The sequence below is a fragment of the Lagenorhynchus albirostris genome, chromosome 4 (genome assembly GCF_949774975.1).
Source record: "Lagenorhynchus albirostris chromosome 4, mLagAlb1.1, whole genome shotgun sequence".
NCBI lineage: Eukaryota > Metazoa > Chordata > Mammalia > Artiodactyla > Delphinidae > Lagenorhynchus > Lagenorhynchus albirostris.
In genome coordinates this window covers 135,266,650-135,283,841 of record NC_083098.1, presented here as the reverse complement: position 1 = coordinate 135,283,841, position 17,192 = coordinate 135,266,650, and the positions used below count along the sequence as shown (strand labels likewise).

Sequence of the window (17,192 nt, the reverse complement as noted above, 5' to 3'; positions counted from 1 at the left end):
ATAAGGCTATCAATTGACTTTTCAGCAGCAACTTTGTGAGCAGAAGGGATTGGCACAATTGATTCAAATTGATGAACATACCAACCAAGAATACTCTACTCAGCAAGGCTATCATTCAAATTTGAAGGAGAGATAAAGAGTTTTACAGACAAGCAAAAGCTACAGAATTCAGCACCACTAACCAGCTTTACAGGAGATATTAAAGGGACTTTTCTAAGTGGAAAGGACTACAACTAGAAATAGGAAAACTGTGTAAAGAAAAATCTGATTGGTAAAGACAAACATACAGTAAAATAGATCATCCACTTATAAAGCTAGTAGGAAGGTTAAAAGACAAAAGTAGTAAAAACATCTATTTCCACAACGAGTATTTAAGGGATACACCCCACAAAAAGATATAAAATGTATCAAAAACATTAAACATGGCAGGGGATTTTAAAAATTCAGGGTTGTCAGAATGGTTTGATCTTAAGGGATCATCAACTTAAAATCATATATGAATAAATTTAAAATATATATTATTTATTATATATATATATCTTTATAAATATAGTTATATATGAACCTCATTGTAACCACAAACCAAAAATCTGTAATAGATATGCAAAAAAAGGAATCTAAACACCAAATTATAAACTCTAGCACTAAAGATAGTCATCCATTAGATCACAAGGATACAGAGCAAAAAAAAAGGAAGAAGAGAGAACCACAGAAAGAAGCAGAAACAATGAACAAAATGACAGTAAGTACATACATATCAATAATTATTTTAAATGTATTGGACTAAATGCTCCAATCAAAAGACTTAGAGTGACTGAATGGATACAGAAAGAAGAACTATATATATGCTTCCTAGAAGAAACTCATTTTAGATCTAAAGACACAGAGATGGAAAGTGAGAGTATGGAAAGAAGTTTTCCATGCAAATGAAAACAAAAAGAAAGCTGGGGTAGCAATTCTCATATCAGACAAAATAGAGTTTAAAACAAAAACTGTTACAAGAGACAGAGAAGGACATTACATAATGATAATGGGATCAATCCAACAATATATAATAATTGTAAATATTTATGTCCCAACTTAGGAGCACCTAAATATGTAGATCAAATATAAGTAGACATAAAGGGAGAAATTGTGTTGAGTTACACAATAATAATATGGGACTTTAACACCCAACTTACATCAATGGAAGATCATGCATCCAGACAGAAAATCAATAAGGAAACACTAGCCTTACATCAGATAGACTTTATTTATATGTACATCTATGTATATATATATGTATGTATAAAACATTCCATCCCAAAAGCAACAGAATAAACATTCAACTACATATAGAACATTTTCCAGGATAGAGCACATACTAGGCCACAAAATAAGTCTCAGTAAATTTAAGAATATTGAAATTATATTAAACATCTTTTACAATCACAACGCTATGAGACTAGAAATAAACTACAATGAAAAAACTACCAAAAAAAAAAAAACAATGGAGGCTAAGCAGTATGCTACTAAACAACCATTGGGTCACTGAAGAAATCAAACAGGAAGTCAGAAAATACCTGGAGTCAAATTAAAATAGAAATAGAATAGTGGAAAAGCTTTGGGAAGCAGGAAAAGCTGTTCTCAGAGGGAAGTTTCTAGCAATATAGGCCTACCTAAGGAAGTAAGAAAAATCTCAAATAAACAATCTAACCTTACACCTAGAGGAACTAGAAAAAGAACTAATAAAACCCCCAAAGTTAGTAGAAGAAAAGGATCAGAGCAGAAAAAAATGTAATAGAGACTTTAAAAAAATAGAGAAAATCAGTGAAACTAAGCTCTGGTTCCTTGAAAAGATAAACAAAATTGATAAACCTTTAGCCAGAGTCATTAAGAAAAAGAAAGGACCCAAATAAAATCAGAAATGAAAGAGAAGTTACAGATTCATATTTCTGTACTGACAATACAGAAATATGAAAGATCATAAGACATTACTGTGAACAGTTATACACCAATAAAATGGAGAACCAAGAAGAAATGGATAAATACCTAGAGATGTACAATCTAGGTACAAGACAAGGATGCCCACTCTTACCACTTTTATTCAACATAGTATTGGAAGACCTAGCCACAGCTATCAGACAAGAAAAAGAAGTAAAAGGTATCCAAATCAGAAGGGAAGAGGTAAAATGTCTACTATACATAGAAGATCCTAAAGATACCACCAGAAAACTAAAGGAGCTCATTAATGAATTCAGTAAAGTTTTAGGGTACAAAGTTAACATACAGAAATCTGTTGCATTTCTATACACTAACAATGAAGTATCAGAAAGATAAATTAAGGAAACAACCCCAATTTACCTTCACATCAAAGAGAATAAAATAGCTAGGAATAAACCTACCTAAAGAGGCACAAGACCTGTGTGCCAAAAACTATTACACATTGATGAAAGCCATCCAAGGACTAAATTCCAAAAGTTAAAGTTTGGAGAGATGAAAATTCCGCTGAGACTGAGAAAGAGAGAAATACTGTACAGAATAGTTAAAAAAAAAATTCCAGAAGAGAATAAGCAATAGGTGACATTTACATTTTACAGATTGGGAAACTGAGGCCAAACGAGGTTAAGGAACTTGTCCAAAGTCACATAGCTAATGAAATGAGATACTGGTTTCAAATTCAGGCAGTTTGGGTATAGGCAATATGCCTGTAACTATTAAGGGTTCTTTTTTTTTGTTTAGTTTTTGTGTTTTTTTAATTGAAGTATAGTTGCTGTACATTATTATATAAGTTACAGATGTACAATATAGTGTTTCACAATATTTAAAAGTTATACTCCATTTATAGTTATGATAAAATATTGCCTATATTCCCTGTGTTGTACAACATATCTTCTTAGCTTATTTTATATCTAATAATTTGTACTTCTTAATCCAGTATCCCTATACCACCTTTCCCCTCTCCCCTTGCCCCACTGGTACCTGAGGTTATTGTCTTGTGACTTATTTGATGAACTTTGTTTTCAATAAATATGTTTTAAGATTTAAGATTGCGTTTTTCTAGTTTCAATGGAGATTGTAGTATTAGTAGATAATTCTGTTTAAATTATTTTGGAGAGATGGATGCAATTCCTTTGGGAAATTTTTACTTTGAGATGTGTTTATTATAAATAATGTTTTCTGGTTATAATTATATAAATTCAGTGTTTCTAAGTTTTTCTGATATTAAAAAACATTTTTCCTTCTAAGAGTACATCATTTTGACATAAACACCTAATCAGTCTTTTAAGTTGAACCTTTCTATGCTTTTTTTTTTTTTTTTGGTGTATTTTCAAAGCATGAAATACTTGTAATTTACTTTAATGTAAGGTTCAAGTTGAATTTAAGGCTTTCAGAGTTATGGTCAAGCTTATGTAAGAAAGTGCTGGCAAGTAAATCCTCTAGTCTTGATTTCATAACCATCAAGAATTTTATTCTATGCTTTATAAACTGGAATGAGTGAGAAATCAGATGAGTTTTGTGAAACACAATGAAGAAATTAACAATAATTCTACAAGATTTAAAATTCCCTTTCTATTTAAGTAACTAGATGAAATTATCATATTTAAAATTTTTTATGAATGACTTATCAATTAATAAGGTATAATTTCAGAATTTTACCTCTTTAAAAAATTAAAATCTTCCTAGGACAAACTGAATTATGTATGTTTGAATTAATTATGACAAATTTAATTCATTCACAATCGTGATATATTTTTTCTTATAGCACATTATTTAATGGTTTTAAAACACTTCTAAATTTAGAGGTTGACTTAAAAATGATTTTTGTGTAAATAGTGATTTTTTGACCCAAATATTTATTTAGTTGACTTGAAACAATAATTACTATTACCAAAATTAGATTATTGTTAACTGTTTGTTCCAAAGGTTGCACAGTGAATTAAAAGATGCTGTTGAAAAGCAATTGGAAGCCATTCCCTTTGGCACAGAGATGGGAAATGAGATATGTACAGATGATGAAACAGTCAGGAATCTTCAAGAACAACTACAACTGGCCAATCAAGTGAGTGATATATGTATTGAATTATATCCTAAATAAACAGAGTTTCTAAAAAATCTATAGTCAATCATTATTTATGAATGATAATAACAGAATATTGAAATTGTTAGCATAATGATTTTCTACAGTTTGCAAAATAGTTAACAGGTAACAAAGCTTATAATATGTGCCCTCCCTGTATGTTATAAATGTAGTTGCCATGTATATATTTTAACTGAATCATAATTCTTTTGGCATGATTTTTTAAGTGTTATAAAATATTTTAATGCCAAAGAAAATTTTTAAAGAAAAGAATCAATTATCCACTTGCCTAAATTTACATTTTTCATTTTCCTGTGTTTTCTTTTTTTTGTGTGTGTGTGTGTTTTTGTGTGTTTTCTTTTGATACTGTTTTCTTCAATTTTCAAAGATTATAGAATTATATTTTTCTAAAGTTATGCTTCTTTTAGAATTATACTTTTTCTCCTTTTTTCCTCCTTCATGGTAATTGAAATATTTGGGAAGCTATATTCTATATATCCTGTTTTCAGCACCACAATTTTTTTTGGTTATATGTAAGAGAATTTTATTTTAATTTACAATTTTGCATCCTAGGTATCTCATATCTTTTATGGATTTTAATCCCATTCTTCTACCTTCCTGTGTGCCTCAGTTTCTTCATTTTATAAATGGGGATTAGAAATACTTTATTACAATTTTGATTTTATAATTATCTATGAAAAGTCATATTTTTTTATTCCTTGTAAATTTGGTTTTGGAATTCTTTGCTTTTGAAAGTGATATTTTAAGTTAATCGGATAGGTTGAATCTACCTTGATAAGGAGCATTATGTAGCACTGAACTCTTTAATGTGTAAAGGGAAGGAATTTGAAAAATAATAGAGGCAAAAATAATGAGAAAAGCATGTTCTTTACTCTGTTCTAGACTAGTATTTCAGAAAGGATTTATTAATGTTGACATATAAATAAATGAAAATTAATGTAAACTTATAAATGCTTTCTAACAAGGTATTAAATATGTCCTTTGAAAGCTGTGGCAGAATGTGGATTTCTTATTACTCTTTAAAAATATTGTGACAGACCATATGTAAAAGTACACCTTCAATATAGACAATGATTATTTGTCAGTCATACCTCAATAAATCCAAATTTTTTTTAATTTATAAAAAGAAGAGTGCAAAACTAGATAGTATTCATTTTTTGTTTTGTTTTCTTTTTTTGAAACTACAAATCTTATGTCTTAAAAGCATCTCCCTGTAGTACTTTTGTTGCTATAATTTCTTTTTGTTGTTGTTGCTATAATTTGTATTGCTAAATTTTGTTCTTTTTTTTTTTTTAAACCATACTTGTTCTCTCTTTTCTCACCTCTTTCTCATCCTATCTTCTCCTGTCTTTGCCTTTCTCCATCTCCATCTTACTTGGTACATATTATTTTTCTGAAGATGGGGTCCTACCTTTTTGCTACATTTTGGATCATTACTTCACAGAAGCTTTGGTGAGGTACAAGTTTTACCAGTCAAAAATGAAAAAGGAGATTTGTTAAAAACAAATTTTGCCACAATATCTGCAATATATTTTGTATATTAAGTATGGAATTTTAACTGAGTGAGAGTTTTGGCAATTTTATAAAGTATGAATAATAGAAAAATGTTAATAAATCCATAAAATAGTAATGTCAGATGTTAATTCTGCTTATTACTTATTCATACATGTTTATTAAATTTATTATTAAGTTCTAGTAAAACATATACAATTGTTTTGGTATCCATCACTAGATTGAAAGCCCTTTGTGTCATGCGTGAAGATTAGGTGAATCTAAACTGAATAAATTTAAAACTCAATAAAATACAATTTATAGTAGAAAATTGAGAGAAAGAGGGAGAATTCTTTATTATATTATGCTTTATTAAAGTAATAAGTCTAGAGAATTTAACAGAAGATTCAAATACCTTCATCCATTCCACAGATATTTATTCAGTGTCTATTATATATGAGGCACTGTGCTTAGTATTTATCATATACAGTGCAGAATGTTGGCTCCTACTTTTGTGAAACACACAAGCTTTTGGAAGAAAAGTTGGGCCAAACTTCTTGAGTTTGGTCCCCATTCTACTTTGTAGCTCTATGATCTTGGGAAACTTCTTTGTGCTTCACCTTCTTCATTTATAAATGGAGATTATAATAATTCTTATTTTATGGAGTTCTTATGGTAATTAAAATTTTGAATCCCCATTAAGCACATAGGGTAATGCCTAGCACATGTGTGAGTTCATAAATCTACCTATTATTTTTATCATCTTTATCATTATTATTACTAAACAGCATGATAAAGCAGAATTAAAATTAGGTGCAAAAGGTTCTGTGTATCTCAAGTATAGTTGCTTTGGGAGCCAGTAGCACTAGTACAATATCAAGTACCTAATTAAATATTTTTAGTTTGGAGTATTTTGCTCTCCTATAATAGTGTGATTTGTAAAAATCTTTCTGGAGGGCAGTTTGGCAGTAAGAGCCCTAGAAATGTTCATATCCTTTAACCAATTAATTAGATGGTGACATCACATAGATTCTAGGAATCTGTCCTAAGAAACAGTGTATAAAAATATATGAATAAATATATTCATTATAGTAATGTTTTGATAGTGAAAAATTGGAAGTAGTTTAAAAACCTAAAAATGCGGAATCACTTACATTGTGTTTTTTCCAAATGATGCGTTATACATTAGTACAGTGGTTCTCAAATTTTGGTGTGTATCGTAATCACCCGAGCGCTTACTGAAATAAAGATTGTCACCCCCTCCCCCAGGTTTTTGATTCAAGAAGTCTAGGATATGGCTCAGTAATTTACATTTCTCACAGGTTCTAAGGTATTGATGCTAGACCTTTGAGAACCACTGGCTTAGGAGAATCTGGGCTTTCTTCGTAGTCCAGATGACTCTTACCATCAGGCACATTTGGGAAACTGCAGTCTTTTGAGTTATGAGGCATTTTTATGACTATTCTATTGAAAAGAAAGCAGTCTTAAGGAAATAAAATGAATTGTACAGGGTCATTCAGCCAGAATTAGAAATCCAACCCAAATTCTGGCTCCAGATTCTGCTTTTGTCTACATATTTTTAAACTACATACATTTTAGGCAAAACTAATCAATAATTTTAAAAGTCAGGATAAAGGTTATTTTGGGAGGATTGTAGTATCTGTAAGAAAGGGGCAACTGGCTTCTAGCTGCTGGTAATCATGTTCTCTTTCTTGAACTGGGTGCTGGTTACATGGGTGCACTCACTGTACAAATTTATGATTTGTGTGTTTCTGAATGCATGTTATGCCTCAGAAATAGTTTCCTTAAAGCTTATAAGTGTATATTTATTTGAAATGTATACTCATTTTGTTCCAAAAATGCATATCTTTTCACTACACCTTCTTACCTACTTACTAAAACTGAGAGAATTAGCTCTGACCTGGGATTTAAAAGCTTGGGCTTTAGGGACAAAGAGATAAAGGTTTCTTCTTGATTCTGTCAACAGCTTGCTGAGGTAACTATACTTCAATTTTTAAAAAGTACATGCAAAAAAGAAAAAAAGAGAATAATGCTTTTTATATGCTAGCTTAAAGTTTCTCAACCGTTTTGGTTTCAGGACCCCACTTCAGTATGCTTAAAAATTATTGAGGACTCCAAAGAGGTTTTTTTTGTGTGGGGTATTTATCATATTACTAATTAAAACTAAGACATTTTTAGAAACAAATGGGAGCATAAGAGTGCATTTTGGTAGCCATCAGAGCAATGACAACATCACACAGTACATCATATAAACTTTGGAAAACTGTACTGTACACTCATGAGAGGATGAGAGTGAAAAAGGCAAATAATGTCTTCATATTATTATGAACAAAATTTTTTCTTCAAGGGTCCCCATATCACTTTTGAGAATTACTATATTGAAAGAATAGTTAATGACCTGAAAAAATTCTCATTATAAAATTCCGGGTGAAAAATAGACAATACAAACAGCACACTATGTGTTTCCCAGTTTTTTTAAAGAAAAAAAATACAGAATTCTCCCCTCCAAATCACATTTATAAACAAGACTACATTCAACATTCATAAAGATGTTTATATCCAGATGTTAGCAGTATTTATTACCAGGTGCTAAAAAATATTAGGTAATTTTATTTTTTTCTCTATTTTTCTGTACTTTCCTAATTTTCTATGATAAACATTTATTACTTTAGCAGTCAGAAAAAAACCTCTTGTACTTTACCAGGGACAGTTTTCATCAGTAATTTCTATGGCTTACACTTTCTGAAACAAGAAAGTGATTGAAGGGTTTTAATTTTAGCTATTAAATCTGAATAAAAAGAAAATTTCAAAGTAAGGAATTTTCATCTTCAGGTTTATTCTCTAAATAATTTTTTAAATTAATTAATTAATTTATTTATTTTTGTCTGCGTTGGGTCTTCATTGCTGCACACGGGCTTTCTCTAGTTGCAGCGAGTGGGGGCTACTCATCGTTGTGGTGCGTGGGCTTCTCATTGCAGTGGCCTCTCCCATTGCGGAGCACGGGCTCCAGGTGCGCGGGCTTCAGTAGTTTTGGCTCGTGGGCTCTAGAGCGCAGGCTCAGTAGTTGTGGCGCATGGGCTTAGTTGCTCCGTGGCACGTGGGAACTTCCCGGACCAGGTCTCAAACCCGCGTCACCTGCATTGGCAGGCAGATTCTTAACCACTGTGCCACCGGGGAAGTCCCTCTAAATAATTTTATTTACAACTTTATATCATCAAAAATATTTCAACTATACGATCTTAGACAAGTTTTATTTTTATTTTGTGACTTTATATACAGGAACTCATTCTGTAAAAGAATATGATTTATTTGTACTATGCAGTAGCCTGCTAATAATTTAATGAGTTCTGAAATGTTTTTCTTTTATAGGAAAAAACTCAGGCTGTAGAACTCTGGCAGACTGTTTCTCAGGAGCTGGACAGACTACAGAAGCTTTACCAGGAACATATGACTGAGGCCCAGATTCATGTAGTTGAAAGTCAAAAACAAAAGGTAATCTTGGATGTCATGGTTTTCTTGTATATCAGTAAGAAGTTGCATTCTGGAGAAACTCAGTTTTGGAGAAGAATGCCTAAGTCTCTACCGCGTTATTTATGTTGGCAGTAAATTGATCTTCAGTGGTTAGAAATCTTTTGAACACATAAGATAATCAAAACTGTGCCTAGTGTGCATAGGGTTTTATAATGTGATTAGCAACGATAGCTGTATTTAGTGCTAATAAGCAGCTCTAAGATTATTATGTGTAAATGGATCTCCAAAACTTTTATATTCTTGATTTTTTTACCTGGTTAAAAAAGACAAAGACTAATCATTAGACCATGGACAGTGAAGAAGCCTGCTCAAATGTGATGACAACACTTGTGAAATGAAAATGTTAACAACCTTAAATGTGACCTTTTATTAAAATGTGAAGTTTGTCTAACGTAAATTAAGCAGAGTAGGATTTTACAATAGGAAGGCTCTTAATGGTTATTAAGGACTTCTTTCTATCCAAAGCAAGAATCATTTTATATTCTTTTAAAGTGAACATATAGCTTTTGCTTTATACCTCTGTTGACAAGAACGTACTATCTCACAAGACCATCCATTCCATTGGAAAATCTACCTCCCTTATCTTTCTATTGATTCTTTTTCTGCTAGGTACATTGAAATCTATGGAGAAATTCTGATTCCTTTCCTGTGGATTTTTGAGAAGGCAGCTGTCTAAATATACTGGTTATCATGCCTCTCTTCAACTCTCATTTATAGACTTTTCAAATTCCAGTTTATGACTGTTCCTATTATTATCACTGTAACTAGGAATTTCTACCTAAAGAAGTCATAATAATACTTAATGATGCTTTGCAGTTTACAAAATGATTTTTCTATACATGCCCTGGTTTGAAAATAATCCACATGTAGTCTGTGCGGTAACACTTACCTCTGAGATCTGGAAACCATTTCTAATATAAGTTTGTTCTTTTAAGGCTGTTTTTTCATTAGGTTAATCAACTAAGCCATTGGGTTTAGGGAATTTTTTTCCACTTGAATAAGATCATTCTTATGCTATAGCTTTGCAATTAGGGTTTTTTTCTTTCCTTTTTTTTCTTTGGCTGCACCTCTCAGCAAGTGGGGTCTTAGTTCCCCGACCAGGGATTGAACCCATGTCCCCTGTATTGGAAGGCGGATTCTTAACCCCTGGACCACCAGGGAAGTCCCTGCAGTTAGGGTTTTTTTGTGTTTGTTTGTTTGTTTTTGTATACGACTTAACAAATAATACTTTGTCCTTATTTCCCTAGTTATCCATCAATCTTGAATTCTGTCATCTGACATATGATGTTTAATCCGATCATAACAGATAATCAAAAAATTTAAAACTTCTGGGGCATTCAAGCCATGAGAATTTTAAAGAAGGAGGAAAGGCACAATAACTCCTGTGTTGTGGTTTGTACTGTAGGTTTTGAATAGGTTTGAATATTGTTTGTCAATATTGGGTAAGGTCTCTCTAGCATATCTATCTACTAATGGATTGATTTCTAGAAATAATGATTTCACATAAAACATAAATAGCTACATTAGTTTCCACATTGCCACCTTATTTAATTTTGTAATCATTAAAAAATTTTTATCTTTTTATTTCTTCAACTGTTAATTCACACAGTACTTGTGAGAAGAAATACAATTGATGTCATCTAGATTTAGGCATAATGATTTTAGCCTTGATTTTAGTTTAATTTTAAATATAGGCTGCAAACAAAATGCTATTTATGTATTCCCTCTTCCTACTACAGGATCAGCTGACCAATTTTCAACAACTGACCAAGCAACTTCATGTAACTAATGAGACCACAGAAATGGTAAGTGAAAATATCCATTTAATGCACTTGTTATATAAACTAGAAATTGTCACTATAAGTAATAATGTTTATTTTTGCTAAGGCAAATCAACAAGAAAAAAATACTTGAAATTAAAATAGGTAAGCAGTATTCTTTTCTTTTTATCTGTCTTTTTCTTTCACATTCAGCAGCATGACATGAGGGTTCACGCTGGTTTCCAGAGATTTAAAGCTAACATCTATCTGAAATATATCCTAATCTGAAAATACTCTTAAGAGTCCTTGGTAAGATTTCCTGAGAGTAATCTCGACTGTGAGCTCCTCAAGAGTAGGACTCATGCTTTGTTCTTAGTATTTCATCTAGAACATAGTTAGGTATACACTAAGAATGGTGGAACTTTTAGACAAATGGTAACCCAAATCCTTAAAAACAATAGAACACTAAGAATCATTTGTTAGTTGATTGACCCCACCACTCACCTAAATTGCTACACCTAAATTTCCCTTTAATTTTTTCCCAAAAGAAATAAAATTAGCCTTCCCAGCTCTGCTCTTTATCTTTCTCCCCACCTCTCACTTTTATTTTCTTATTCTCTTCCTTTCCTTCTTGGAATTTTATTTCACCTCATTGTTGAATAATAGGATTATGACATCCCAGGTAATTTCCTCTCTTTCCTTTCTTCATTTTGCTTAGTTTCCCTGCTAATTCAGAATTAGCAGGGTAGTACCTAATAAAAATGTCTTTGTTTAAGAGTGGAGTTGTGCCATCAAAGGTAAGTTTATCCAATTTTATTGTACTTAAAAAAACTTTCTCCTTTAACCATGTAAAAAATTATTAAATAAATTTCTCCCTGTTTTACTTATGTTAACATTTGGAATTTCTAATCACTTATAATTTTTGATAATATACTTCTTAGAGTTTTAAAATAGTATTAAAGTACTCCAAAATAAAATGATGATTGATTTCCATAATTAAGAAATCCTGGGCTTCCCTGGTGGCGCAGTGGTTGAGAGTCCGCCTGCCGATGCAGGGGACGCGGGTTCGTGCCCCGGTCCGGGAAGATCCCACATGCCGTGGAGCGGCTAGGCCCGTGAGCCATGGCCGCTGAGCCTGCGCATCCGGAGCCTGTGCTCCGCAACGGGAGAGGCCACAACAGTGAGAGGCCCGCGTATCGCAAAAAAAAAAAAAAAAAAAGAAATCCTGTTTCTACATGACATTAATAGTTTAACCTACCATAACATTTGTTTATTCTTTTTTTCAGTATTTCCTAGAATTGTGCAGATTACATAATCCTTTGGTATTTTGTACCACAGGGCCCATATTTTATTATATACAGCCCCAAATCATTCTGATGTAAGTCATAGAAAAATATATTTGAATATTTACAGGACATACTTTAAAAATTTCTAAGGCATTCATAGTTTTAGGCCAAAACTAAGAATAATAAGCTATGGATACAATAAAAGTGATAAGAAAGTGACAAGTTGGATTAAGCATTGTGTTATAAAGAGCAAAGAAAAGACTACCCTGGTTGTTAAAATAGAGGAAATTGGCTAAGAGAAATTTTTAAGACTCGAGTTTTTCTTAATGTATCAATCATTAAGGTATTAAACATGACTCTACTAAGTGTAAAGGAGGTTTAAGTGATAGTAAAGATTTTGTAAAGTCTCAAAGAGCATTCAGAGCATGGTCATAGGAGCAAGTTTGAGTCAAAATCAAGTAATTTCCATTAAAAAGTTTTCTGATTACATGAATAAACTCATGAAATGAATAGGCTCCTATAGATGTACAATAAATTGATGAGTATATAACAAATAAATAAAATCTTTTATAACCAATGTACTTTAGTGACATGCAGAAGATAAAATGCCCTGACCTGAATGGTACCTAAAAATACAAGTTTATATTTATTTATTTTTACTGTAGATGCAATAAGAGTTTACATTTCCTAGAAATTCTCTTTACTGAAATCATATTTTTCTTGAGACTTACTCATCTCTATAAAGTAACTCAAAAATATTTGTTAATTGCATACTAAGTTCCTTCTACTGCTATAGTTTCTCTAGTTGCAAAAGAAATGTGCATCTATCCACAAAGCCCCTGTCTAGTTGGAAAAACAGAAATGACATATGAAATAATCGGTGAATAAGGTGCTAAGATAGATGATTGAAAAGGATTCTCTGAACCTTTATGAATCTCCAGATTCTATAGTATAGGTATAGTATATAATTTTTTTGTGATTGTAAATACAGAGCATCATAAAGCCATATTCAGATGCAGTTGTTGAGCTCTTACTAGGCTTGCTAGCAAGTTTTGTGTGTTTGTTCCCAACACCAGCTTCTTAAAATTCACAATTCTAATTTATACTTCTGCTAATTACTCTACATAATCTACCTTTAAGGTGCTCCCAAATAATAAAAAACACAAGCATTAATTATGCCAGTTCCAAGACTATATATAGTAAAACATGAATGGTACATTATAAACATTATAAAAGGGAATCAGTTTGGTCTGAAGTCGTTGAGATAGCTTTACAGGAGAATTTGAAATGATATTAAAGATCATCCTTTCCCTCAAGTGATATAGGCATCCTTCTATTAAATGCTTTACAGTTTAGATGATCCTCTAGCCTCTGCTTTGAATATCTCCTGTAAGAGATCTTGTCATTTCCCCAAAGAGCCTGTTCCTTTGAACTCTGATTATTAGAAAGCTAAAATCTCTCTTACCAGGCTTCCTCCCACTGACATATGGTTTTATCTTTGGGAGTAACATAGAACAAGCTCAATTCTTTTTTAAGTCAACCCTTCAATTATTTGCATATAATCATATGTCTGTTGTAACTCATGCCCAGTGTTACAGTTTTTTGTTTTGTTTTAACTTTTCTGGTGTGGTGTAATTTACCTACCTTTCATTATTGTATCCCTCTTTCTCTGCATGCCATAATTGGTCTCTTAAATTGTGGTCTGTGAAGTGAATACTAAATTCTGTTCTGGAGTAGTTTACTTCCCGAGATAAAGATAAAGATGCAGTCCTCAGACTCTCTTTCATGTCTCAGTTAAGGCATTCATTCATTCACTCATTCATTCCTCAAAGGTATAAGTGCTTAGAATGTACTGAATCATGTGCTAGATGCTGGGAGTTCTGGGTGCAGCTGGTCTTCGAAAACAGGCACATGTTTTAGCCAGGAATATACGTAGACTTTAAACATAGTACTTAAGTACAGTGCAATGTGCATTGTAAAAGTATATGTAAAGTTTTATCAAAATGCAGAAAGGAAGCAATCAGTTTTGCCTTAGAGTGACCACACAGGTTATGCAGGGATGAATGCTGGCTGAATGAGGACATCCCAAGTAGAGGGAAATAGAAAAGTGTATTAAAAATATGAAGTTGGGGTAAAACCAGCACTTAGAGAAGATAATCAATTCCCTTAGAAAGTTTTATTCTACAGTTGGAAGACTGCTTCATAACTTACTTTAGCATTAGCAGACCCTGAGGAAAGGGTTCCAGAGCATGTCATTTATTTGGGAGATAATACCATGAAAAACCAGTAGGAGAGTGGAGAAACAAGACTAGGAAGGGAAGAGAAGGTAGCCAATAACGCGTTTTTAACAATCAAGCAAATTAACACTGTGGGTAACTGAAACTTAATCCCACTGCTGAACTATGGAAGCCAGTAAAGAAACAGCCTCAGTACCACCACGGGGCATGAGAGTTGGGGATTTTTACCCACCAATTCCATTCGGTCATTGTTTTGGGGATCTTACAGAACAGGCTGGGGGCATGAATTCTACACCACTTCTATAGCCTTCTGCATAGTTTGGTGAGCAAAGGAGGCTCAGAAGGCCAGAAAAAGCCAGAGGACACAGAAATGCAAATGCAGGTAGTTTGAAGTGAAGCAGGTGTCCACTGAAGTAGTGAAGGCACGGAAAGATGGCCAGGGTTATATTTTATCATTTAAAAAATCTAATTATTATCATGACTTCATTTCATTTTTTTCTACTCATATACCCTGTAGTTAATCTTTAAAGATACAGTTTTAAATGTTCTGATACTGAATGTTTCTATTTTTTTTCTTTTGGCAGACTAATCAACACTTTTTGAAAACAGTAACTGAACAAAATGTGGAAATCGAGCAACTCCGAAAACAACTTAGGTATTTTCAAAAATGATTTTTGTTATTTTATTAATAATTACTTTTCTTCAGGGGAAGCACTGGTGTCATAATTTTTCCCGTGAGTGTTTTTATTTTTTCCTCCCTTTTAAGCTGCTGTCGGTAGCTTCTTGTGTGCATGATCTTTTGGGACAAGAAGAAACTGAGATCAAGACTATCAGTCAGGCAACAATGTAATACATATATGGGAAGGGCTGTTCCATGATGGCAAAACTAGTGCTTATGGAAGAAAGTCAGTCCTCTTCCTGGGACTTCTGGGAACCAAGCCAGCCCCTCCATCAGCCCCCAGGGCCTTGCCTTCTGAACACCCCAGGGCCCATTGGCCTCTGGACACTGTCTTCCCACCAGAGCCCCGCCCACCTCCGGGGGCTGTCTGTAATGGCCCGCAGATCCCCAATTCCCGGATCCCCTCTTCCCCACCCCCAGGCAGGGGCAGAATAAATGTTTATACGGATTTTAGAGCTCAAAAAAAAAAAAAGAAAGAAAAAAAAAAAATCAGTCCTCTTAAAAAATTTTTCTACACATATCTTTCTTTGTATTCTCCCATAAGCAGACCCTAAGAGTTTGAAAGCATGTAGTTTATTTAGAGGTAATACCAGTAGAGGTAATACCAGGAGAGGAGTGGGGAAGTGAGATAGGGAAGGGGAGGAGAAGGCAGCCAATAAGGGATTTTTAAAAACCAGGCAACTTAATACCGTATGTCTATATTATGGTCCAGTGGTTTAAAAATCATTGCGTCAATAGACTTCACGGGAAAAACTCTAAATGACAAAAAAAACATTTTTTCACATTTCATTCCCCTTAGTCATAATACTTAAAATTCAGAAGCTTAGTCATATAAGGTTTTTTGCTGTGATTCTGTCATGTAGGAATATCTTTAAATTGTAATGTAAATTTATATTTTACAAAACTTGTAAGTTACTGTTTGTTAAATGAACCTTGCTATTTATTTTTCCCACCATCATGTATTTTGCCCTGCAAATGCATTATATTGGTTTTGTTTTGAAGGAAAACTTATTTCACGAAATTATTTTTTATTTTACAAAATTTTATATACCAGTTTTCATATTTTTCTCTTATTACCTTCATGAACTTTTAAATTTAATTTAATAAATTTACCTTCTTTTCCCCTAGACATTTTTACTTGTTGGCTCTTATTTCTTTCAAAGTTATTGATTTTGCAATTTAAAATACTAATGATTTATATAATTGCAAGATCTTCTTCCTCTTTTTTCAAAATAGAAGTGGCTTTTTAAATTATAATAGTAATGGAAGTTCATTATAAAAATACTTTAGATAGTATGAAAATATATCAAATTGCACTACAATTCTGACAGTAAGTTATTACAGACTCCACAGGTTAAGAGCACAATCCCCAATGTGACTACACTCACTCAGATGCTAGCCACAAGTTCAGGGGTCCCCAGGCCACTCATACCTCTGACCAATTGAATACAAATGTGGGTGTTCTCACTAACCCCCAGGCTCAATAGTTCTTGAAAATGGCTCAGAAAACTCAGGAAAGCACCATACTTGTGATTAAAATTTTATTATAAAGGACATAAATCAAAACCAGCCAAAAGAAGAGACTTAACTGGGTGAGATCTAGGAAGGTCCCAAAAGCAGAGCTTCTGTGTCCTCTGCCCATGGAATCAGGGTGTGTCAACATGCTGGCACAGCAGTGTGTTCACTAACCAGGAATCTCACCTAAGCCTCAGTGTCCTGAGTTTTTATTGGAGTTTCATTATGTGCATTTGACTTACATTCAATGTAAATAAATTTATATTATAATTAAATGGTATTTATAATGACTGCATCATAGAGCAAAACCTTATATGAATAAGCTGAATTTTAAGTATTATGACTGATCGAATGAATCATTGATCACTTGATTGAACTTAGTCTCCAGACCTCCTTCCCTCCCTGAGAGTCAGGAGGTTGGGCCTATATCACGTGGCTCAAAGCTCCAACCCTCTAATTACATGGGGCCTCCCGTGAGTCATTTCATTAGTATAAACTTAGGGGTAGTCCCAAGTGCCTACCATGAATAACAAAGATACTGCTATTACTTGGGAAATTCCAAGGGTTTATATTCTCCATCCTAGAAACTTA

General features: G+C 32.9%; 1 protein-coding gene across 1 annotated transcript in view; it reads left to right on the top strand.

Moving 5' to 3' along the window:
* The window catches only part of SCLT1 (sodium channel and clathrin linker 1), a 252,430-nt gene that overhangs the window by 88,232 nt on the left and 147,006 nt on the right, over positions 1-17,192 (top strand). The window contains exons 6-9 of the mRNA XM_060147067.1: positions 3,907-4,042; positions 8,963-9,085; positions 10,864-10,929; positions 14,992-15,062. Coding sequence (XP_060003050.1) covers positions 3,907-4,042; positions 8,963-9,085; positions 10,864-10,929; positions 14,992-15,062 — 396 coding nt within the window. The remainder of the gene's footprint in view (positions 1-3,906; positions 4,043-8,962; positions 9,086-10,863; positions 10,930-14,991; positions 15,063-17,192) is intronic.